Below are 25,619 nucleotides of genomic sequence, written 5' to 3'. Positions count from 1 at the left end.
ACGGCCTTCCCAGAAGTTAAAGCTGTTATAGCTGCAAAGGGTGGGCCAACTCAATATTGAACCCTAATATTTGAACCCGGACTAAGACTGGTATGCCATTAAAGTTTGTGTGTGTAAAGGCAGGCATCCCAATACTTTTGAAAATATAGTGTACTTGCCTACCTGTTGCTGTGTCGGTGTGATGTTGCAGCTGTCCCCCACCAGCTCTAAGCTGGAGAACTGAGCAATCACATGACAGCTGATCACATGACAGCTGATCACATGACAGCTGATCACATGACAGCTGATCACATGACAGCTGATCACATGACAGCTGATCACATGACAGCTGATCACTCAGTTCTCAGGTCTGCTTTGAATAGAGAGTGGGGACTGTCAGTGACCACACTCTGCTCCGCACCTCCAGCGCGTGCCGTGTGTGACGTGCCTTCAGTTTGGCTTTCTAGGGTAGGAAGTATTGGAGGATGTTTAATTTCTTCTCGTCTCTTCATACTGTCCGGAGTGCGGTCTCCTCTGTCTGCATCTCGTCTCAGAATAGCCCAGCTGTATAATTATCTGCTTCGTGTCCTTTTCCTGTGTCTGACATTTTCAACCTGCTGCACGTCTGGCCTGCTCTGAATCTGATCATTTTCAGTGTTGGGTGGATTCTGGAGCAATAACCACATAATGATTTCGGGGGGATTTGGTGTTGTGTGTATTGTCAGCTCTGCCATGGCCTTTGTGAGAGATTGGCTGGATCTAAGCTGGGTGGGGCAGAAGCAGATTGCTGTGATCTCACCACTGGATTACCCGAGAGATAAGAACTCTGTGTATGTCATGGCCCAACCGATCCACCTACAACTGGTGTGACTGGCAATACAGGTCTTTTTTGTGTTTTTTTTTTTTTTGTTTGTTTTGTTTTTTTTTCCAACAATGTTGAGATTTGTCACCCCTGTGTGTGATCCCTTGTCTATGATGATTGTTACCGCAAGCTGTGCCAGAGTGAACTTCCCTTATGTTAAATCTGACCTCCGGTCTTCCTTCAGTCTTGCACAGTTGTACCGGCTCCTCTGCTGTACTGAAATTTCTTATTCTGATTTTACTGCACACTGCGAGCTTCTCCGAATGTGCACTAGAAGCTGCAGCAAGACAGAGAAAGCCTGTCTCATTTCCTGGCCAAAGGATGTCCAGCATCCTCTAGCTCTTTCCTCCTCAGTCTGACTGACCCTGGCCAGCTCCTTTTATATTAGATTTCAGTTTTCAATCATGGAGGGTCAGTAAGCAGCACAGTAGTGACATCACCAAATCTCCAAGGCATTAGAAGCAAACCATGGTGGAAGAAGTGGCGGGGTGCGTCCGGGAAGCGTCCCGGCGGCGGGGGTGCGTCCGGGAAGCGTCCCGGCGGCGGGGTGCGTCCGGGAAGCGTCCCGGCGGCGGGGTGCGTCCGGGAAGCGTCCCGGCGGCGGGGTGCGTCCGGGAAGCGTCCCGGCGGCGAGGTGCGTCCGGGAAGCGTCCCGGCTAGTTTTCAGAAGGAATTCCAAACCAGTAGTTGGTTCTGTAGCGCTGATATGTGTTGTATTTTCATAACATGGGCTCTCAATGTGCATTGCTATCGCTGTTTGTGTGTCACCAGCACAGAGCCGTCATTTGTTTGACATCCTGAGGAGAGTGCAGACAGACTTAAAAATACAGAGCGTGTGATGTTCATGACCAGCAGGATTCTCCTTTCTGCTGGAGAGGAGTGACATCTCTTCCATCACATGAAAGTCTCTGCCCTTCAGCTGGTCCAGAGCCACATCCGTCTTCCCATGTTGGTACTTGTGCTTGTTTTTAATAGACGTTGCTTCTTGTTTGAACTGGTCACAGAATTTATCTCGGCAGCTTCCAAACCAACATCGATTTTAAATAGGAAAATCAGTTAGGCTGCTTTTACACTGGGGCATCGTCGGCGGTAAAGCACCGCTATTTTTAGCTGCGCTTTACCTTCTTTTTTGCAGAGTTAAAAGCGCCCTGCTAGCGGCCGAAAAAGGGTTAAATGACCTGCTGCTCCCGCTTTGGAGCTCCTGCCCCATTTCAATGGGCGGGAGCTGCAAAGATGCTGCTTGCAGGAGGTCGCCCCCACCCCCAACGTCGTGCCTGCGCATCTCCTCAGTGTGAAAGCCTGAAAAACGTGTGAAAGGGGCCCAATAGTAAGCTTTCCTGTGCATGTCTAACACACTCCCCCCCCCCCCCCCCCCATCTACACTTCTCTCCCTCATCCGGGTCCTTGTTCTGTGGTGTCACTCGTCCCCTTCTCTCCCTCACTGGTTCTGTGTGTCGCTCATCCCCCCTGACACTTTTCTCCCTGACCCTTGTCCTCTTCTGCCATGTTTTGGGTTGGGTAATATATAGGTGAATGTATAAAATACACTAATTGTATTTACAGCTCACTGCAGTTCTGGCGATTTAGTTTAATCCCAGTTAATTCACTCGGTTCCCCTCAGTGATCGGCTCACACAGGTCGGTTCTGGGGATTGTCTGCCTCCTATTGCTGACCTGTTCTGGTCTCTGCACCTCCATCCTCACTACAGACTTCTGTTTTCTATATGGTTTTATCTTGACCTTTCCCATTGTAAATAGGTCCGCACACTTATAATTACTAGGGTTGCACCGATTCTAGTATTGGTGCCGATACCGAGTATTTGCACAAGTATCGGTACTCGTGCAAATGCACCAATACTTTCAGGCTCGGCTCTTTGAGCTGTCAGCGGGTCTCCCCTGTGTTAAAGAAGTCCAGTAATTGGAGCTGTCAAAAAAGCCAGTGTTTATTACCAACATTGCTCAGCCCTGAAATGCTAAAATAAAAAGAAACATTGTTTATTTTTGTATATTTCTGTTTCTTCATCTGGAGATCAAAGGGATGAGCAAATGTTCCTCTGTTTAACCCCTTAACCCTTTACTCTAATCGGCCTTAATTAACTCCCTATTCTCCTCCATTTAATTATTAATTTCCTGGGGTTTTTTTTGTTTTTTTTGTTCTTGTCGATTTTATAAATGATAAACAATTAACTTTTTTTTGTATTTTTTTTTTGTTTGCGTTGTTAGTGAATATTTTTACACGTATGTATTAACATATATTTACACTTCACATTGAAAAAGAGCAAAATTTACAAAAAAATCAATTTATTTCATTTGTAAATAACTTTTCAGTGCTTTGTACCATTGCTGACAGCTGAAGTTAAAACAAAAGGAGTTTATTCTCCTTTATTGACTTAGAATAAAAATTTCAGAACTTGCAAAGTTCCCCGGTCCCGAATGTCTGACAGCTGTTAGGGGAGTCGTTATCTCTGCTTGCTGGGGGAAATCCTGACTGCATGCCTGGGAGAATGTGTCGTAGTCAGTATGAAAGGGGCCGATGCTGAACGCAGGAGCTGACTATGTGTGCAATTCCCAGCTGTGCCGAGACATTGGGATCTGCTCCAACATGTCCCTCTGCGTTGGTGTATCAGCTCACTGAATGAAGGATAGTCAGTGTGCCACGGGACGGAATGTTTTATAGTTTTGGATAGAGCGAGGAAGTGTAAATAAATGCCGTCTAGTTGTCACTGAGGTTCTCTTCTGGGTGTCATTGTCATCTGGACAGAAAGTGAAGGTAAACTCAAACACTTCCAGAGATGCCATTAAACAAAGGAATAGAGGGGAAATCTTCCAATAGGGACACATGCGCACACTTCCTGTTGCACGGCCAGGAAGTGAAGGAAAATTGCACCCAAAGGCTAATGAGTCCATACTCTGTCCAAAGCCGAAGTTTAGGCACTTGGCCTCCAGAAGGTTTACCCCCCCCCCCCCCCCCTTTCATGACCAGGCCATTTTTTGTGATACAGCACTGCATTACTTTAACAATTGCAACGCTGTACCCAAATAAAACTTCTGTCCTGTCCTCCTTCTTTTTTTTTTTTTTTTCCTCCACAAATAGAGCTTTCTTCTGGTGGTATTTAATTACCTCTGCGGTTTGTGCTATAAACAAAAGACGGACGATTTTGAAAAAAAAATTTACTTTCTGCTATAAAACACATCCAATGAAAATCTGGTTTCTTCATCAATTTAGGCCAATATGTATTCTGCTACATGTTTTTGGTATAAAAAAAAAAAAACAGAAAAAAACCCAATAAGCGTATATTGATTGGTTAGTGCAAAAGTTATAGCTTCTAGAAACTATGGGATATTTTTATAGAATTTGTATTTATTTATTTTAAGGCTATATGCCCACGGACGTTTTAAAAGGGCTGTAAAGCCAGTACAGACGCCAGGAAAAAAGCGGAGTTAAAAACACGATTTTATCCGCGTTTTGCATTGAATTCAATGCACGTTACTCCGCGCTGGCTTTCAGCTGCGTTTCTCTGTCTCTATTCAAAATCAATGGTTCCCTATGGGTGCCAATTTTTTTTTAATTTTTGCGTTCCCCCTCAAGATTCTCAGCACACAAGTCGCATTGCAAGCCAGAGGCCCTTGTGCTTTGGGGTGGGGGGCGCAGAGCCCCCCCTGCCCCAAAGCACCAACCCCCCTTATTGAGGGCATGTGGCTTGGTGTATGGTCCAGAAGAGGGGGGGCACTTGCTCCCCTTTCCTGACCTGCCGGGCTGCGTGCTTGGATAAGGGTCTGGATCTTGCGGGAACCCCCACGCCTTTTTTTTTTTTTTTTTTTTATTATTGGTTTGAGGTTCCCCTTAAGATTCATACCTGACCGAAGGGTCTGGTATCGTCTTGGTGGGGGAACCTCACGCAAATTTTTTTTCATTTTCGTTGGGTACCCCCCTAAAGATTTTCAGCACACAAGTCGCACCGCAAGTCGGATCCTCCTTATCCAACTTCTGCTGCGACCTCTATTCAAATCAATGGGCTCCCAAACGGCTATGCCATTTACAGCTCAAAAAATGCCATGGTGGGCATGAGGCCATAGGCTAACATTGGAGAGATGTTTTTAAGCTGTAAAAACGTCTGTGGGCATGTAGCCTAATAGTAATGGCAATCGGTAACATATAGCGGGAGTGGGATATTGCGGCGAACAAATCAGACACTAACTGAAACTTTTTGGGGACCAGTGACCCTAATACAGTGATCAGTGCTAAAAATATACACGGTCAAGAAGGGGTTAACATCACATCAGGGGCAATCAAAGGGTTTACTGTGTGCCTAGTCGGTGCTTGTGTACTGTGAGGGAGGTGCTTTTACTAGGGGAAGGGATGTATCCTTGTCCCTGCTTTGCAGGATCCATGCCTCCCCTACTAACGGAAGTGCGATTTGCTTTGATTATATAGGATGATTGCCGTTCTGGCTTTCTGCCTAAAGATCTGCGGGCGGGCATCGAGTCAGTGGTACCCGCAGATCAGCTCCCGCTGTGTATACTTGCAGCAGGAGTGGGCGACCCACTTGTGCGCCCCAGACCCAGGTATGCGGGATCACGTACTTGGTACTCGATCCTGCGCAGCAGAGCCGTATATGTAAGTTATGTCGTCAGAAAGCGGTTAATCTTATATTTTGCCTCTTCTGCCCCCACAAAACATGCTAATTACATAAAAAATAAAACTTTTCCATTTTCATTATATACTTCGTTTTGGACCCAGTTGTCATCACTGGGTCTTTGTGCTTCTCTATGCAATGCAGGCAAATCATGGTTGGTAGGAGGGGCCAGCAGAGTGCTGTAAATGGGTTCCTTTAAAAAAATAAATAAATAAAAAATCACAGCTCCCTGTCTTAGTACTCTTCTCGAGCCCTCAGTCCTGATGCAAACAGTGGGCTGGTATATGCAAATATCAAAATGCTTTGGTGGGTAAGTGTCAATCTGGAGGGGCGGGCACTCCTAGGCGGGTTTTATTTGCATGCAGACCACCCTAGGTTACTCCCACATGTGATGCTGAGACTTTGCGATTGCAAAAATTGGAATCCAATGAATGAAACTGGAAGTTCAGAGCCAGTCAGGCTGGGGAGGAAAGCACTAGATCAGGGATTTGCAATTAGCGGACCTCCAGCTGTTGTAGAACTACAACTCCCATGAGGTATAGCAAGACTCAGAGCCACAAGCATGACACCCAGAGGCAGAGGCATGATGGGACTTGAAGTTTTGCAACAGCTGGAGGTCCGCTAATTGCATATCCCTGCACTAGATGATGCTGGATGTGCTCCAGGCAGGAAATGAGGCAGGCTCTATCTGACTTGCTGTAGCTTTTAATGTACATCGTGAGAATCTCGGTGTGCAGTGAAATCGGAGCAAGTCATTTCAGTAAAGTGGGGCCTGTGCAAGACTGAAGGGAAGGCCGGAGTTGGATCTCGCATACAGTAGTGTGTGATTGTGACTGGGGAGTGAAATCTTTGTATTGTCGGGAGTGAAGTCGTGTTCAGATGTGTTGCGGAGATGATATCAGTTCCTTGGGTGGTCCTGGAGCTCTCCAGATGCTGAAGGATGCGAGTGCTGTCATGCCGTGACATTTGCGGTCTCATAAGACATGCTGGCAGAGCAGATATAAAGCTCCTCCCTCACTGATATAATATACAGTCTTCCTACCTACATAAAGAACGCGAATACTGACCTCTCCTGGTACTGATCACTTCTGAATTGTAGAGAATTCAGCACAGTGAGCATCTGCAGAACCAGGAATTGGAAGAGTCTTCTGGAGGCATCAGTCTGAAAATTCTTCAGGGAGTGGGAGAGTGGCCACCATCTTTGTAAGGTGGAGAATGGGCGAGTGGTCACCATCTTTGTAAGGTGGAGAATGGGAGAGTGGCCACCGTCTTTGTAAGGTGGAGAATGGAAGAGTAGCTACCGTCTTTGTAAGGTGGAGAATGGGAGAGCGGCCACCGTCTTTGTAAGGTGGAGGATGGGAGAGCGGCCACCGTCTTTGTAAGGTGGAGGATGGGAGAGCGGCCACCGTCTTTGTAAGGTGGAGGATGGGAGAGCGGCCACCGTCTTTGTAAGGTGGAGGATGGGAGAGCGGCCACCGTCTTTGTAAGGTGGAGGATGGGAGAGCGGCCACCGTCTTTGTAAGGTGGAGGATGGGAGAGCGGCCACCGTCTTTGTAAGGTGGAGGATGGGAGAGCGGCCACCGTCTTTGTAAGGTGGAGGATGGGAGAGCGGCCACCGTCTTTGTAAGGTGGAGGATGGGAGAGCGGCCACCGTCTTTGTAAGGTGGAGGATGGGAGAGCGGCCACCGTCTTTGTAAGGTGGAGGATGGGAGAGCGGCCACCGTCTTTGTAAGGGGGGGGGAGAGATGGCAGAGCGGCCACCGTCTTTGTAAGGTGGAGGATGGGAGAGCGGCCACCGTCTTTGTAAGGTGGAGGATGGGAGAGCGGCCACCGTCTTTGTAAGGTGGAGGATGGGAGAGCGGCCACCGTCTTTGTAAGGTGGAGGATGGGAGAGCGGCCACCGTCTTTGTAAGGTGGAGGATGGGAGAGCGGCCACCGTCTTTGTAAGGTGGAGGATGGGAGAGCGGCCACCGTCTTTGTAAGGTGGAGGATGGGAGAGCGGCCACCGTCTTTGTAAGGGGGGGGGAGAGATGGCAGAGCGGCCACCGTCTTTGTAAGGTGGAGGATGGCAGAGCGGCCACCGTCTTTGTAAGGTGGAGGATGGGAGAGCGGCCACCGTCTTTGTAAGGTGGAGGATGGGAGAGCGGCCACCGTCTTTGTAAGGTGGAGGATGGGAGAGCGGCCACCGTCTTTGTAAGGTGGAGGATGGGAGAGCGGCCACCGTCTTTGTAAGGTGGAGGATGGGAGAGCGGCCACCGTCTTTGTAAGGTGGAGGATGGGAGAGCGGCCACCGTCTTTGTAAGGTGGAGGATGGGAGAGCGGCCACCGTCTTTGTAAGGTGGAGGATGGGAGAGCGGCCACCGTCTTTGTAAGGGGGGGGAGAGATGGCAGAGCGGCCACCGTCTTTGTAAGGTGGAGGATGGGAGAGCGGCCACCGTCTTTGTAAGGTGGAGGATGGCAGAGCGGCCACCGTCTTTGTAAGGTGGAGGATGGGAGAGCGGCCACCGTCTTTGTAAGGTGGAGGATGGGAGAGCGGCCACCGTCTTTGTAAGGTGGAGGATGGGAGAGCGGCCACCGTCTTTGTAAGGTGGAGGATGGGAGAGCGGCCACCGTCTTTGTAAGGGGGGAGAGAGATGGCAGAGCGGCCACCGTCTTTGTAAGGGGGGAGAGAGATGGCAGAGCGGCCACCGTCTTTGTAAGGGGGGAGAGAGATGGCAGAGCGGCCACCGTCTTTGTAAGGGGGGAGAGAGATGGCAGAGCGGCCACCGTCTTTGTAAGGGGGGAGAGAGATGGCAGAGCGGCCACCGTCTTTGTAAGGGGGGAGAGAGATGGCAGAGCGGCCACCGTCTTTGTAAGGGGGGAGAGAGATGGCAGAGCGGCCACCGTCTTTGTAAGGGGGGAGAGAGATGGCAGAGCGGCCACCGTCTTTGTAAGGGGGGAGAGAGATGGCAGAGCGGCCACCGTCTTTGTAAGGGGGGAGAGAGATGGCAGAGCGGCCACCGTCTTTGTAAGGGGGGAGAGAGATGGCAGAGCGGCCACCGTCTTTGTAAGGGGGGAGAGAGATGGCAGAGCGGCCACCGTCTTTGTAAGGGGGGAGAGAGATGGCAGAGCGGCCACCGTCTTTGTAAGGGGGGAGAGAGATGGCAGAGCGGCCACCGTCTTTGTAAGGGGGGAGAGAGATGGCAGAGCGGCCACCGTCTTTGTAAGGGGGGAGAGAGATGGCAGAGCGGCCACCGTCTTTGTAAGGGGGGAGAGAGATGGCAGAGCGGCCACCGTCTTTGTAAGGGGGGAGAGAGATGGCAGAGCGGCCACCGTCTTTGTAAGGGGGGAGAGAGATGGCAGAGCGGCCACCGTCTTTGTAAGGGGGGAGAGAGATGGCAGAGCGGCCACCGTCTTTGTAAGGGGGGAGAGAGATGGCAGAGCGGCCACCGTCTTTGTAAGGGGGGAGAGAGATGCGAGAGCAGTCCCCTTTTTTCTATTGAGGGGGGGTAGGTGACCATTTTTGTAAGGGGGGGTGTGATGTGGAGTGTTCACCATCCTTGTAGGAATCCCTTTTTTGTACGTGTATCTTTTATCCCCGGATTGTCTTGACTTTATATTTCTGGTAATTTTGGAGGTTTCTGTATGCAGAAGACTGATAGGTCACCATGAAATCCCATTGACCATACTGGGTCTGAGCTGCGGGCTCTCAGAAACAATGAAAACCTGAAAACTTTAATGAATTGCTTTTCCCTCTCTATGTATCCAGGGAAACCACCTCTCCGGAATCTTCTTTCTCCGGCACTATAAATATCGGATAATGTTCCCGAGGCCTTCTGTATGACTCTCCTTATCTGAGAAGAGGTCTGACCCAACAAAGAGATGGGAAATGAGGGCCTCATCAGACTACTGCATGCTAAATCCATAGACCTGTCATGAGGAGTACAGGACTGCCATGGCCAGAAATTCCAATTGCCTGGCATAATCGGACTTAAGCATTGACCCGGGACAAGCATGCTGCAAATGAGTGTCGGGGAAGCATTGTAATTCCATCTCAACTTTGATCTGTGTCAGTGTTGAAGACAGAACTTCCACTTGTTAGCCAGGCAGCTGGCATTTTCAGCAGTAGGGCCTTCTATGGCAGTCTTCCTAATTTTCTTAGTGACACAAAACCACATCCTTATATACCCAACATTACTCACATTTCCACTACTTGATTGCCCTATAATCTATTTTTCATGAAATTTATGAAATTTTCTACATCCTTGTAATGTCCTCTGAGCTCCTGAACCTCCTCCCCCCCCCCCCCCCCCCCTTTTTTTTCCCCCTTCTCTTCCATTTCTTTGGAAGAAGCCGTGCACATTGTGGTCATGTATACTGACATACAGTGGGACCAGGTACAATGAACGTAGCCGCCCTATAAAAGGAAGTCGGATCATAGCAGCGAAAGTTGGCGTTCAGAATACATATTTAAAGGGGTTGTAAAGGTTCATGTTTTTTCACTTTAATGCATCCTATGCATTAAGGTGAAAAAACACCTGGCAGTCATCGGCCCCCAGCCCCCCCCCCCCCCCCCCCCCCCTTACTTGAGCCCCTTCGTCTTTGGCGCGGAACGCGCAATCCTTATCTCCACTGAGTCCCGGCTTTGAATGGATAGATTGATAGCAGCACAGTCATTGGCTACCGCTGCTGCCAATCAATTCCAGTGACCAGGGGGGCGGGGCCAAGTCATACATTCGGCTTCTATGGATGCTGAATGAAGGACTCTGGAGCGCGCCCGCAAGGTAACCCGCTGGGTAGATCGCTTCTCCTAGGGGGTTATCTAATGCGGGGAGGAGCTTCGAGAGCCACTGGGGGGACCCCAGAAGATGTTCGGGGCCACTCGAAAACGAACTGCACAGTGGAGGGAAGTATGATATGTAATGTTGTATCACTTTAAACAACAAAATTATATTCCAAACTAGAGTGTAGTGTCACTTTAATGACTTACGTGAAAGTGCTTTTAGTGTCACTTTAATGGCTTACGTGAAAGTGCTTTTAGTGTCACTTTAATGGCTTACGTGAAAGTGCTTTATGGGTAATAATTTACATTTTTTAAAATTGAATCTAAAAATGGGTGGGATATGTTAGGCAGCAAGCGAACATGTTGTCTTTGAAGTTAATGTGTTGAGAGCAGAAAATGGGCAAGTGTGAGGATCTGAGCGATTTTTGACAAGGGCCGTATGGCTAGATGACTGGGTGAGAGCAGCTCCAAAACTGCAGCTTTTGTAGGATGTTCCCAGTCTGCAGTGATCAGAACCGACCAAAAGTGGTCCAAGGAAGGAAAACCGGCGACAGGGTCATGGGCACGCAAGGTAGATTGATGCTCGTGGGTAGTGAAGGTCGGTCTGTGTAGTCCCAACCAATAGAAGAACTACTGTAGCCAACATTGCTGAAAAAGTTAATGCTGGTTCTGATAGGTGTCAGCACACAGTGGATCAGTTTGTTGTCTATGGGTCTGTAGACCAGTCAGGGTGCCCATGACTGACCCGTGTCCTGAGCATCAGAACTGGGCCACAGAGCAATGGAATAAGGTGGCCTGATCTGATGAATCATGTTTTATTTTACATCATGTGTATGGTCGGGTGTTTCGCTTACCTAGGAAAGAGATGGCACCGGGATGCAGTATGAGAAGAAGTGAAGCTCGCAGAATCGGTGTGATGCTTTGGGAAATGTTCTGCTGAGAAACATTGTGCCCTGCCATTCATGTGGATGTTACTTTGGACTGTACCACCTACTTAAACATTGGTGATTACCAAGTCCCACCCCTTCATGGAAATGGTATTCCATGATGGCAGTGGCCTCTTTCAGCACGATAATGTGTCACGCCACACTGCAAACATGGTTCAAGAATGGTTTGAGGAACACAACAGAGTTGGCAGTGTGGACTTGGCCTCCAAATCCCCCAGTTCTCAATCCATTGAGCATCTGTGGGATGTGCTGGAAAAACAAGTCCAATCCATGGAGACCCCACCTCACAACTTGCATGACTTAATGGATCTGCTAATGAGGGCTTGGTGCCAGATACCACAACGTACCTTCAGAGATCTAGTGGTGTCCATGCCTTGAGGGGCCAGGGCTGTTTAGGGGGCAAAGGGGGGGCCTACTCGATACTAGGTGGGAGGTAATAAAGGTATAACTGATCTGTGTGTGTGCATAGAATAAATATTTGTATAAATATTAGAAACTAAAATGACAAGTAATATAGGTATGTTTTGCACAAGATATTAGTTATGGTGGCAGAGTCATATTATTGAGAGGAAAGTCCGCTTACGAAATACAAATAAATAAATAAAATACGATTGGCTGCGTGTGCGGACCGGAGATGAGACTGAGCAATACGATTGGCTGCGTGTGCAGACTGGAGATGAGACTGAGCAATACGATTGGCTGCGTGTGCAGACCGGAGATGAGACTGAGCAATACGATTGGCTGCGTGTGCAGACCGGAGATGAGACTGAGCAATACGATTGGCTGCGTGTGCAGACCGGAGATGAGACTGAGCAATACGATTGGCTGCGTGTGCAGACCGGAGAGGAGACTGAGCAATACGATTGGCTGCGTGTGCAGACCGGAGAGGAGACTGAGCAATACGATTGGCTGCGTGTGCAGACCGGAGAGGAGACTGAGCAATACGATTGGCTGCGTGTGCGGACCGGAGAGGAGACTGAGCAATACGTTTGGCTGCGTGTGCAGACCGGAGAGGAGACTGAGCAATACGATTGGCTGCGTGTGCGGACCGGAGAGGAGACTGAGCAATACGATTGGCTGCGTGTGCGGACCGGAGATGAGACTGAGCAATACGATTGGCTACGTGTGCAGACCGGAGATGAGACTGAGCAATACGATTGGCTACGTGTGCAGACCGGAGATGAGACTGAGCAATACGATTGGCTGCGTGTGCAGACCGGAGAGATTGGGACGGAGCCTCTTGATTGCCACAAGAGTCTCCGTCCATTGTACTCCTTTTGCTCTAGATTTGTACATAGTCTGGCTGGGTAAGATTGTCAGCTCTTTGATTGTTTTATTGCTGTGTAGTGTGTACACAAGGCGGATGTGAAGACTTAACATGCGTTGCTCTGCAATTTTACATTTCAGATGAATATTGGAGGTAATTGTGTGCTTTATGTTGTATGCCAGCTCTGTTAATGATATAATGACCACAAACATTTCTGGCTGATTATTTACCCAGTTAGGGCAAAGCTCATCTTTTATGGTGTGGTGTGAACAGAAGGCTTCAGTCACATGAGATCGAGGGGGAAAAATATATATAATTTATATATATTAGTGGGGGCAAGCACAGTTCCTCCACAGGTATCTCCAAACTACGGCCTTCCAGTTATTGCAGAACTACACATCCCATGAAGCATTGCAAAACTCTGACATTCATAGACATGATGGGAATTGTAGTTCCTGAACAACTGGAGAGCCGTAGTTTGAAGACCCCCGCTCTATAACTTCCAAAGTCCCCGTTATCTTGTACTGTTAGCAGAGAGTTTATATCCGAACTCCGGGATAATAATCCGCTCATTTGTGTGTTATCTTAAAGGGTTACTAATAATTCCTACGTGTTTTTTTTAAATAACAAACATTTCATACTTGCCTCCACTGTGCAGTTCGTTTTGCACAGAGTGGCCCCGATCCTTCTTTTCTGGGGTCCCTCAGTGGTGCTGGTAGCTCCTCCCCCGCATTGAGTGCCCATGTCGGAGAAGTGCTTTCCTTCGGTGGATGCCGTTGCGCTAATGCGTCCATTCACACAGAAAGCAGGACTCGCCCCCTCCACGTCATTGGATTTGATTGACAGCAGCGGGGTGCCAATGGCTGCGCTGCTATCAATCTATCCAATCAGTACATGAGACACCAGCTAGAGCTGGTGTGCTCGTCCCCGGGGAGAAGAAAACCGGGTTCAGGTAAGTAAAACGGGGGCCTTGGGGGGGCTGCAGCACTACAGAAGGTTTTGAGCCTTTACAACAACCCCTTTAAATCTCGGTGTGCTTTGTGTATTTATTGCAGATCTGTCCAGTAATCCAATGTGAGACTTTGTGCAGAGCTTCCTGTAATAAAGACCGCTCACTGCTGCTCTCTCCCCTTGGTCTTGTCTCCACCCCTTTCTGTCATTTTCTGCAATCAGCTTGTAGTGGGTGGAGCCTGCTGGGCCCATTCCACAGCTCTGCTCTCTGCATAGGCTTTGCATAGCCCAATGATGTCACTTCAACTTTTACAAGGTAATATCCGGGTTCTTAAAGACCTTTTTGGTGCTCACAAAGCAGATTTATACCTTTTGTCGCTATTATTATTATTTATTATTATACAGGATTTATATAGCGCCGACAGTTTACGCAGCACTTTACAACAACATTAGGGCAGACAGTACAAGTACAATACAATTCAATACAGGAGGAATCAGAGGGCCCTGCTCGTTAGAGCTTACAATCTAGGAGGGAGGGTCAAGTTATACAAAAGGGTAATAGCTGTGGGGGATGAGCTAATGGCGAAAATAATGCAGTTGTTAGATGGAGGCAGGATAGGCTTCTCTGAAGAGGAAAGTCTTCAGGGATCGCCTAAAAGTGGATAAATTTGGAGACAGTCTGACAGATTGGGGTAGGGAATTCCAGAGGATGGGCGAGGCTCGGGAGAAGTCCTGGAGGCGGATATGGGAGGAGGTGATGAGGGAGCTAGAGAGCAGGAGATCTTGGGAGGAACGGAGATGGCGTTTAGGTTGGTATTTTGAGACTAGGTTAGTGATGTAGCTGGGGGCACAGTTGTGGATGGCTTTGTAACTTATTGTTAGTATTTTGAATTTAATTTGTTGGGCGAGTGGCAGCCAATGGAGGGATTGGCAGAGAGGGGTAGGAGACACTGATCGGTTTGTAAGGTGGATGAGTCTGGCAGCAGCATTCATGATGGACTGAAGGGGGGATAGTCTATTTAAAGGTAAGCCAATGAGGAGGGAGTTGCAGTAGTCGAGGCGAGAGATAACCAGGGAGTGAATCAGGAGCTTTGTAGTTTCACTGGTTAGAAAGGGACGTAGTTTAGAGATGTTGCGGAGGTTGAGGCGGCAAGCTTTGGAAAGTGATTGGATGTGGGGCTGAAAGGAGAGTTCAGAATCCAGGATAACACCTAGCACCCTGACATGTGGGGACGGGTGGATGGTTTTGCCATTGCTCTTCACAGAGAAGTCAGGGGAAGAGGCACGTGGGGGAGGAAATATTATAAGCTCGGTTTTGGACAAGTTGAGTTTGAGGAAGTGGTGTGACATCCATACAGATATGTCGGTTAGTAAGTTAGTGATGCGTGAGGAGACTGATGGAGTGAGTTGAGGGGTGGAGAGATAGATTTGTGTGTCATCAGCATAGAAATGATATTGAAAGCCATGAGAGGCTATCAGCTGACCCAGGGAAGAGGTGTAGATTGAAAATAAAAGAGGTCCAAGAACAGAACCTTGGGGGACCCCAACAGAGAAGGGAAGAGGAGTGGAGGAAGTAGAATTGTAAGTGACACTGAAGGTGCGTTGGGATAGGTAGGATGAGAGCCACTGAAGAGCACAGTCACGGAGACCGATGGAGTCAAGTTTTTTGAGGAGGAGGGGGTGGTCAACCGTGTCAAAGGCAGCTGAAAGATCCAGAAGTAGGAGTACAGAATAGTGTCCGTTGGTTTTTGCAGTTAGTAGGTCATTTGTGAGTTTTAAAAGAGCAGTTTCTGTGGAGTGTTGAGGGCGAAATCCAGATTGAAGGGGATCAAGAAGGTTGTTTTTAATGAGGTGGTCACTCAGTTGGTTGTAAACCAGGCGTTCAAGGAGTTTAGAGGAAAAGGGGAGTAAGGAGATAGGGCGTAGGTTGTTAAGATTGGTAGGGTCCAAGGATGGTTTTTTGAGTATGGGAGTGACCAGTGCATGTTTTAGAGCATCGGGGAAGACGCCAGAGGTGAGGGAGAGATTGAAGATGTGGGTTAGAGAGTGTAGGATGGGGTCAGAGGGTGACCGTAGCATTTGAGAGGGAACAGGGTCCAGGGGACAGGTAGTTAGGTGGGCGATAGAAAGGAGTTTAGCAACTTCGTCTGGAGTAGTAGATTTGAATAGAGGTAGTGTCAGTTGTATCTGTTGACATGGGGTCTTAGCTGGGGGAGATACCTGTAGAGTGGAGATTTCATCACGGATTGTATCAATCTTGTTTTTGAAGTGATTAGCGATTTCCTGGGCAGTGAGTAAATCAGTGGGGGGAGGCGGTGGAGGACAAAGTAGAGAGTTGAAGGTAGAGAAGAGTTTACGGGGATTGGATGAGAAGGTATTAATAAGAGTTGTAAAATAGGTTTGCTTGGCAGTGTGGAGGAAAGAATAGTATTTTTGGAGGGCAGATTTGTATTGGTTGAAGTCTTTGAGAGACTTAGTCTTGTGCCACAGACGCTCAAGAGCGCGACTACGTTTTTTGAGAATTTTAGTGTCATCTGTTTGCCAGGGTTGTAGGGGTCGAGGCCTGATTCTGCGTGTAGTAAGGGGAGCGAGCTTGTCCAGGGTGGAGGACAGAGATTTATTGTAGGTGGATATGGCTTGGTTGGGGCAGGACAGGGGGGAGATTTTGTCATAGAGGTGGTCGGTAGCAGAGTAGAGGAGAGAGGAGTTGAAGTTGCGAAAGTTTCTACGGGTGACGGTTAGGCGATTGGAGGGAAAGGTGGGGGAAGACAGGGGGAGAGAGAAACTAATAAGGTGGTGGTCCGAGAGAGGAAAAGGATTGTTTGAGAAGTTGCATGGAGTGCATAGGTAAGAGAATACAAGGTCAAGGGTGTTGCCATCAGAGTGAGTAGAAGCCTGTACCCATTGCTTCAGGTCAAATGAAGAGGTTAGACTAAGAAGTTTAGAAGTAGCAGGAATGTTTGTATTAGCAGGGATGTTGAAATCACCGAGAAGGATTGTGGGAATTTCCGAAGAGAGAAAGTAGGGTAGCCAGGCAGAAAACTCATCAAGGAAAGTCGATAATGGTCCAGGGGGCCGGTAGATCACAGCAATTCTTAGGGAAGTGGGAGAGAATAGACGTATACAGTGGGCTTCGAATGATGAGAGTGAAAAAGAGGGAGGAGGGTGAATAACCTGGAAGGTGCTCTGGGGGGATAGGAGGAATCCCACTCCACCTCCCTTGCATCCATTAGGCCTGGGGGAGTGAGTCCAGTGAAGGCCACCCTGGGAGAGGGAAGCAGGAGAAGGGGTGTCATATTCGTGGAGCCAGGTTTCTGTGAGAGCAAGTAGATTAAAGGAATTAGTGACAAAGAGGTCATGAACAGCAGTGAGTTTGTTGCAGACAGAGCGGGCGTTCCAGAGGGCGCAGGAGAGAGTGAGGCTGGTGTTGGCAAGAAGAGGAATGGAGACTAGATTGTGTAGATTGCGACTACTGCCAGAGGGTGTAGGGTGATGGTGATGGGTGTGTTGGGCACAGTTAAATAAAGTGGGCCCAGGGTTTGGGGAAATATCTCCAGCGATTAGGAGAAGCAGAAGAGTGAGGGAGGTAATATGAGAATATGATTTGTATGAGGGGACATGCTTCAGTATCCTGGGGGGTATGTTAGCAAGTGGACTTAGAGTTAGAAAGAGGTGATGAGTGCAGTAATAGGGGGAGGGGAGAAGTGAGGGTGATATGTACAGGTTGTGGGGTGGAGCAGAGGGATGTAGAAAAGAGAGTTTGAGGAGAGAGGCAGCAATTGTGAAAAGGAGGAGAGGTAAAGAGTGCATGTTTCAGAGAGGAAGATGATAAGATTAGGAAATGGGGTCACCTGCAGTCTTTTATAGTTTGCTTTGTGCAAATCGCTGAAGTGCAAGAGCGGAAGTGCCACTTATTTTAAGAACGCCACTTCTTTGGAAGAACCCCCTGTATGTGCAGCCCCCTGTATGTGTTCCCCCGTAAGGAAGGCCTTGTTTTTATACTGTGTGTTGGGTGTGGGTTGAATCTGGCAATTAATCAATTAGGAGGGCATATTAGCAACACAGCTAGCAGGGCATAACTTTCACACCACAATCAAACTGCAAGGGGACTAAAAGGCCAAAATTGTAAAGATAAGGCAACCCATAATTTAGGTAAGACTTAATGGCTAAATAAACATTGAAATAATGTGAGCATGGCTACAGATGGAGTTGAAACAGTGGTGACAAACAGATTTACCCAATAAGCTTTTTTGCAGTCATGCAATGTTCAGTTTTAAGGTATGTGGAGATATAAACGCAGGTTTACCCAATAAGCTTTTTTGCAGTCATGCAATGTTCAGTTTTAAGGTATGTGGAGATATAAACACAGGTTTACCTGTGAAGAGAACAAAATGATCAGATGGATGGAGCAAGAGCGGAAGTGCCACTTATTTTAAGAACGCCACTTCTTTGGAAGAACCCCCTGTATGTGCAGCCCCCTGCTATTGAGAAATACATTTACATACAAGCTTTTCTGCCTATTCCGCTTTCACAATGAACATGTCATTTGCTTCCTTTTTGGAGATATTTCCAGTAAGCTTACCTCGACCATTAGAATTATTGTTTGTATTGTTACAATGCTGATGCTATAAGATGAAAGTGTATGCTATGAGAACTTTTAAGTGGTTGTGAGCTTACAAAGTTATAGACCCTTTCCAGTGCAGTTATAGTTATGCCGGTGCCATAACTGCCTTTGCTTCAGTTCAGAAATGACCTTTTTCACTTTTTTTTTTTTTTTTTTTAATTCCTCATGGGGGCGGGGTTACAGGACTCGTGTACAGGATATGCAGACACTTGGTGTGCCTGTATTCTATAGTCTGTTCAGTCTGAGGCAAAATGCAGGCTGTGCTTGAGCAGGGGGCATGTTCAAGAGGCATGTTCTTCAGATGGAAGAAGTTAAAAAAAAAATGATTTATAAAATACGTTGGCACAGAGAAAAACATATTCAGGGTAACAAACACTTTAAGCTGGTGATAGAACTACAGATCCCAGGCTGCCTTGGTGGGGCCTGTATTTTACGCATGTATTTGCACGTGTGTGCAGACTAAACCCCTGGTTTTTAATGCAGACTGTTAGACAGGATAATTTGGTTGTCTGCAGACTGGTTGGTAAGTGAGCTTGGAGTTTTCCTTGGATTTATCCTTGGCCTTTTTTTCCTAACATATGTTGCCTTCTAATGCTGCAATGGCCAGTTATAGGTGGGGGGGCAGTGGCTTTCTTTTTTGTAACATAAATATTAAGCTTCCAGTGTATTTGGAGTGATGAAAAGGAGGATTTGTGATCGGTTACTGTAATGTAGTGGGTTTGTTTGTTTTTTCCTTAATAAAATGTTCCAGATGACATCCACTTGGATTACCTCTCATGATGGAAAGTTTCCATCGCTGTCATTTTGCATCAGCGGTGTTCTGACGCTGGTCTGTAGCGTATCGGATATGACAAGCATTTACAGGCTTTTATCTTCCAGTTAAAGAGCCCCCCTTCTGGGGTCTTGCAGTGCTGATTACATCTCTCGGTAGCTGATGGGTGAATACAGCTATGGTGAGCAATCCTATTACTGTCTGTACTCCCACTTCCAAACTGGAGCCAAAGAAAGCTGTTAAGGGTTTAGGAAAGTGGCTAGAGGATTTGTAAATGGTTGTTGAATTGTGTGCTCCTTAAACCAGAGTATACAAACTACGAATGAACAGTACATGAATACGAGACCTTACTGTGCATGGGGACCAGAGCACCCAGATCTGATGATGTGCTCTGTGTATATCGGGACTGGTGCGCCCGCACCTGACGCTGGGCGCGTCGGGACTGGTGCGCCCGCACCTGACGCTGGGCGCGTCGGGACTGGTGCGCCCGCACCTGACGCTGGGCGCGTCGGGACTGGTGCGCCCGCACCTGACGCTGGGCGCGTCGGGACTGGTGCGCCCGCACCTGACGCTGGGCGCGTCGGGACTGGTGCGCCCGCACCTGACGCTGGGCGCGTCGGGACTGGTGCGCCCGCACCTGACGCTGGGCGCGTCGGGACTGGTGCGCCCGCACCTGACGCTGGGCGCGTCGGGACTGGTGCGCCCGCACCTGACGCTGGGCGCGTCGGGACTGGTGCGCCCGCACCTGACGCTGGGCGCGTCGTACATAGGGACCAGAGCTTCTGAACTGTACTCTTGGCTTGGTGTATGAGGACCCTGAGCCACCTTGGATGAAATGCTTGTCCTTCCATACATGTGGCTATGTCCCCAGCTTGGCGGGAGGTGGGCAGTGCCTTGTTCCCAGACACATGATTAGCAGTGATCTCTTATCGGTGAAATAACGACACTTCCTGTTCTTTCCCTAGCCGCCCACACATCATTTGCCCACAGTCAATGTCTGAGCTGCTGCTGTAAGGAATCACATGATTTCATAAACTCCGATGTGCATTACTAGAATGGTGACATAAGATAACCTTGTTATCTCTCTTATATCTACAACTATATGGTGTCACAAGTACAAAATAAGAAAATCACTGCTAGGTGTGAATTATTTCAAGAGACTGGCTTCTATGGGGAGAGGGGCTACATGTGAAATTATTCATCATGATACAGCACAGGATGAGCACAGGTACAAAGTTTTTGAGGACATCCCAGTCTTGGACTGCTTAACCCCCCCCAAAAAATATCTATTACAAGGAATGTATGTGGTATATTTCTATCCCTTCTCATCAGAAGTGTTAGATTTGCTTCTGTTGGGGTCCCTGTGATGCACGGTATAACTAGTCTTTGATCCTCAGGCCCCTCCGCTGGGCCCAGGTGCTTCCTGACCTTGTCACATCCGGCGGCCTCTCCCGGGACTGCGCTATACGAGGACCCTGGAAAAGCTCGCGGCATTTGCGGGTTATTTTTAGAGTCTGAAATTGGGCTGCAGCCTAGAAATAGCTGTGACTGTCAGTAATAACTTCTTCTGAAGCTGGAAGAGATATGTGAGCTGTGACTGCAAGACGTACCGCTCCTTTCCCCGAGCGACTGTATCCGTCTTTATATGGTCACTGTCTTAATGTATACAGCTGTTATGAAGGGTCCTTGTACCCAAAACTGACATTTCAGTGTTTGAAAGATGGCGTCATATCTCCCGATGTTCTCTATCTTGCTGAAATTTTGTTGGTGAGATCCCTGCACTGAGTTCCCGGGTCTGTACACCTGCTGTGCTTATAAGAGTTCCTGCCATCTCTGCTTGATTTTGTTTTGGTTTTTTTTTCGTTTTTTTGGTAATATTCTGGATAATGTAACATGGCAAGAAAATGTTGAGTATTTGCGGGGGAGGCAGGAATAAAGGAAGGCAAAACTTCAATTTTAAAGGGGTTGTAAAGGTTAATTTACAAAAACAAACCTGTCATACTTACCTCCTCTATGCAAGGGTTTTGCACAGTGGCCCCGATCCTCCTTTTCTGAGGTCCCTCAATGGCGCTCCTAGCTCCTCCTTTTGAATGCCCCCACAGCTGCTCTCCATGAGGGCACTCGTGCGGGCGCACTCCCGAGTTCTGCTGCTGGGTCCATTGACAGCGGGACTCAGCCCTGCTCCCGCATCACTGGATTTGATTGACAGTCGCGGGAGCCAACGGCTGCTGCTATCAATTTATCCAATGAGGACCTAAGACAGCGGCTGGAGCTGCTCTGCTCGTCCCAGTCGCTTGAAAAGATCGGTAAGTAAAAGGGGGCTGTTGTACTACAGAAGGTTTTTCACCTTGATGCATAGAATGGATTAAGGTGAAAAACCTTGAGAGTTTACAACCCCTTTAAGCCCATGTGTACAAGCACAAAGGATCTATTGCACACATTTTGATGCCTCGAATGTTCGACCTGTTCCTCGGTATGTCTGACTGCTGATTCCAAAAATGCACCAATATTTCCCTGTCGGCTCTAGTTTTTGAGAAGCAGCATAAATGCCGTATTCCACTTTTCACTTTGGTCACCCATCAAAAATCGTAAGTTTAAATGTAGAAAAATACATCGAGATGATTCAGGTAGGACCATCATGAAGTGGCCATAATCTCTACTGTGCTCGATCTGCAAAAAATGAAACAAACAATATTAACTTCCAATGAGTAGAGCTTAAACGACTAATCGACATTCTCAATGAAAATAGTTGACAACTATTTTTATAATCAATTGGCCAATTAGTTGGTCTGCATACAGAATGCATTATTTACATGTCAGAAAATATAGTGCAGCACACATACAGCTCAGTACCCCGTCCATACATGTCAGTATACACAGTGCAGCACACGTACAGCTCAGTACCCCGTCCATACATGTCAGTATACACAGTGCAGCACACGTACAGCTCAGTACCCCGTCCATACATGTCAGTATACACAGTGCAGCACACGTACAGCTCAGTACCCCGTCCATACATGTCAGTATACACAGTGCAGCACACGTACAGCTCAGTACCCCGTCCATACATGTCAGTATACACAGTGCAGCAAACACATACAGCTCAGGACAAACGTGACAATCCATACATGTCAGTAAGTGCCTGAGAAATTGTGAATGTGTGAGGAGCAATAACTCATGGGACATTTAGTTCTGGGTAGGAGAAGGAAGTGTTTCTAAAGACAGAAGTGTTTTTTGTTTACCTTGCGATAGGAGCGCTCAGTACTATGCTCTCTGAAAGTTGTCTGCAAGACAGTGTTCTTTTTGTTTTTTGTAATATATGTTGATCTCTGTGTGTGTATGTATATGTATGTGTATATATAATAAATATATATATATTCAGATTCAACCTCTAAGGCCTCATGTACACTGCAGCTGAGCAGTTGGAGATTTTTTTTTTTTTTTCCAGCTGCCCCTGAACTCTCCTGTGTTATCTTATCTGTAAATGTACTGGAAGTCATTTCCGGGCAGTTGAGGTTAGAAGCGCGAGTTCAGAATGGATGTTCAGAGGATTTTGAAACGCAAATGCTTGTAGCAGACCGTGTTTATAGGCGTTTTTAATGGAGAATCATTTCTGACCATTTGTAATGGCAAAAAAATAGAGCGAGCATGGGGCGGGTAAAAATGGCAAAACACGTTTTTAAACGTCGGTCACTAGCTGTCAAGTTCCAGCGTTCTGTAAAGGTTTTAAAACGTCCCGTGTACATGAAACCTAATAGTATTCATATCTCTTCTGTCTTTTCTCAGTGGATTAGATATTTTGTTCCCCAACCATATAGCTGGATTGTTTTATATTTAGCACTGTATATAGATATTCAAAATTGTGTTAAAAAACAAAAAAAAATATTACATATTTAACTATATTATACATAACACTTTTTGAGGTTATTGTTTCAATGAATCTAATAATAAAAATCGTCCCAACTAATCAATTGTGAAAATAATTGTTTGTCGCCTACATTTTGCAATCCAATGTTTCCGATTGTGAAATTACAGTTGGAAATGCATTCACGCTCCCAAAATACCTGCTTTCTTGTATGCAAAAACACAAATTTGGTTATGGAAGAACAAGTTGATCGGTAAGATCTTTTCAAAAACGGATATGGTCAAAGAGGGAGAGGCATATATACACACACATAGAGATATATATATATATATATATATATATATATATATATATATATATATATACAAATGATGTTCATCAAGTCATTGAATGCACTAATGAGAATTAATGTTTGTACGAACATCCACTAGAACATCTGTTTGTATAGCCAGCTTGACTCAGATTCTCTTCTGGGGGGGTAGATAGGGTGAGGGGGTACGCTCGATGGCCTGACATAGGTTGCAAAAGTTTTAATATATAATATAAACAGGCCAAAAAAGGATAGATATAGAGAGAGAGATAGATCTCTCTCTCTCTATATATATCTATCTCTCTATATATATATATATATATATATATATATATATATATATATATATATATATATATATATATATATATATATATATATCTATCTCTCTCTCTCTATATAGAGAGAGAGAGATCTCTATATATCTCTCTCTCTATATCTATCCTTTTTTGGCCTGTTTATATTATATATTAAAACTTTTGCAACCTATGTCAGGCCATCGAGCGTACCCCCTCACCCTATCTACCCCCCCAGAAGAGAATCTGAGTCAAGCTGGCTATACACTAACAGATGTTCTAGTGGATGTTCGTACAAACATTAATTCTCATAAGTGCATTCAATGACTTGATGAACATCATTTGTAAAGCTTTTGCTTTTAACATTTAATTTTGGAGTTAATGGACTTTCTCAAACAACAAACCACATTCACATTTTCCATCCTGCTCCTTCAGATTTTCTCATTGGCCAGAAACGACTGCCACTTTAACCCCATTAATAATTAGAAAATTGCATTAACCTTCTTAAATCTAAAATTTTAATGCTGCAAAAAAAAAACCTCCTGTACTGATTATTTTTGCAGAGCTTATACCTCTGTATCCTAACAGAAAGCAGGTATTTTGATGCATAGAAAACCTTCTACACATCCTGAGTGTGTTCATGAGGTCCATGTCATGTGTTTGAGCCAGGAGATATTAAACTGGATTCTTGTGTAGTTTCCCAATTTTCTCTTTGGTATGAATGTTCTCCTTGTATGCCCTGAAACACTGATTATCTCCATGTTTGTTTTTTCAGGCGGACAATGAAATCTCATCGGACTGTAACCATGTAAGTACTCTGACTACACAAACCCTTCACTAGCCATTGCCTGCCAGAATCTCCGAACAATGCTCCTATTCTTCATACTCGTCAGACCTGCTGTCACTTCTCTGCCATATATTGTCCTCCTATACAAATAATCTTTAATAGGTTAAAGATATATGTACATACACCTGATGTGTGTCGTGAGAGATGAGATTCACTGGAAGAACATGTAGAGTAAATACATGAGTATAGAATTCAGGAGCCAGTCAGTCCTTTCCAGAAGAGAGCCAGGTTCCTGTGTCTATGGTTTTAGCTCCCTTGTGCCCATCCTGCAGCCCTTGGACCCCAACAATTTGTAGCAGGAGCATAGATTTATGAAGGGTTTGTTATAGTGATCCGTACTAGCCTCATGTATTAAGCCCCCAGTTACTTGCAGCATGTCCCCAGCCAAATCTGCAGCAAGTGCCTCAGTCTTTGACCATCATTTTGCTCTAGCATGTCTCTATTCTCTGACCATCGTTTTCGCTAGTATGTCTCTATTCTCTCTCCGTTATTTCTTCTAGCATGTCTGCAGTCTAACCATCATTTTTAAGTATTCGATCTCCTGCTGATTTTGGATGTTTGCCCACAGACAAATGATCAGTCTATAATTTTAATGGTCAGTTTATTTTAACAGTGAGAGACAACAACAAAAATGTCCAGAAAAACACATTTCAAAAAAAGTTATAAATCGATTTCGCATTTTAATGAGTGAAATGAGTATTTGATGCGCTGTCAATCAGCAAGATTTCTGGCTCCCAGGTGTCTTCTATACAGGTAACGAGCTTAGATTAGGAGTACCCTCTAAGGGTCCTTTCAAACGGGGTGGATCCATGATGATCCGCCCCGTGAACATCCGCTTGCTCAGCGGGGGATCGCTCCGTGGATCCCCGCTGCGCAGGCAGATGACAGGTCCTGTCAGAGCGCCGCTCTCCCCTATGGGGGATCGGATGACACCCGTTGTCACCCGATCCGATAACGGATAGAAAAGTAGGTTTTTCTTCCGTTACGCTTTTTCGGAGCAGGTCAGATGTCAGCAGACGTGTGTGTGTATGTGTGTATATATATATATATATATATATATATATATATATATATATATATATATTTTCCTACAAAAAAAAGTTTTTAACAAATCTCAGAGGCTCGGTCCTTAAAGTGACACTAAATGTTCGTTTGTTATTTTTTTTAAATAATAAAAAAATATCATACTTACCTCCACTGTGCAGCTCGTTTTGCACGGAGTGGCCCCAAACCTGCTCTTCTGGGGTCCCTCTGCGGCTCTTGCAGCTCCTCCCCACATCAGAAAACCCCCTGGGAGAAGCGCTCTCCCGAGGGGAGGGGGGGGGGTGTGTTACCTTGCGGATGCGGATCATTGGATTTGATTGACAACAGCAGGAGCCAATGGCTGCGCTGCCATCAATCTATCCAATCAACAGCCGAGAACCTCGGGCAGAGAGACAGCGCGGGTCAAGTTCGAGGGGTCAGGTAAGTAAAACCGGGGGGGGGGAGGGCTGTGGGGCTG

General features: G+C 46.7%; 1 protein-coding gene across 1 annotated transcript in view; it reads left to right on the top strand.

Annotated features, from left to right (window-relative positions):
* LOC141112671 (Golgi apparatus protein 1-like) overlaps positions 1 to 25,619 on the top strand; it is a gene marked incomplete in the record, with an annotated part of 122,289 nt that overhangs the window by 63,822 nt on the left and 32,848 nt on the right. The window contains 1 exon segment of the mRNA XM_073605665.1: positions 24,047 to 24,079. Coding sequence (XP_073461766.1) covers positions 24,047 to 24,079 — 33 coding nt within the window.

Source organism: Aquarana catesbeiana, linkage group LG11 (assembly GCF_042186555.1).
Source record: "Aquarana catesbeiana isolate 2022-GZ linkage group LG11, ASM4218655v1, whole genome shotgun sequence".
Lineage (NCBI taxonomy): Eukaryota > Metazoa > Chordata > Amphibia > Anura > Ranidae > Aquarana > Aquarana catesbeiana.
This window is presented reverse-complemented; position numbering and strand designations above follow the sequence as displayed.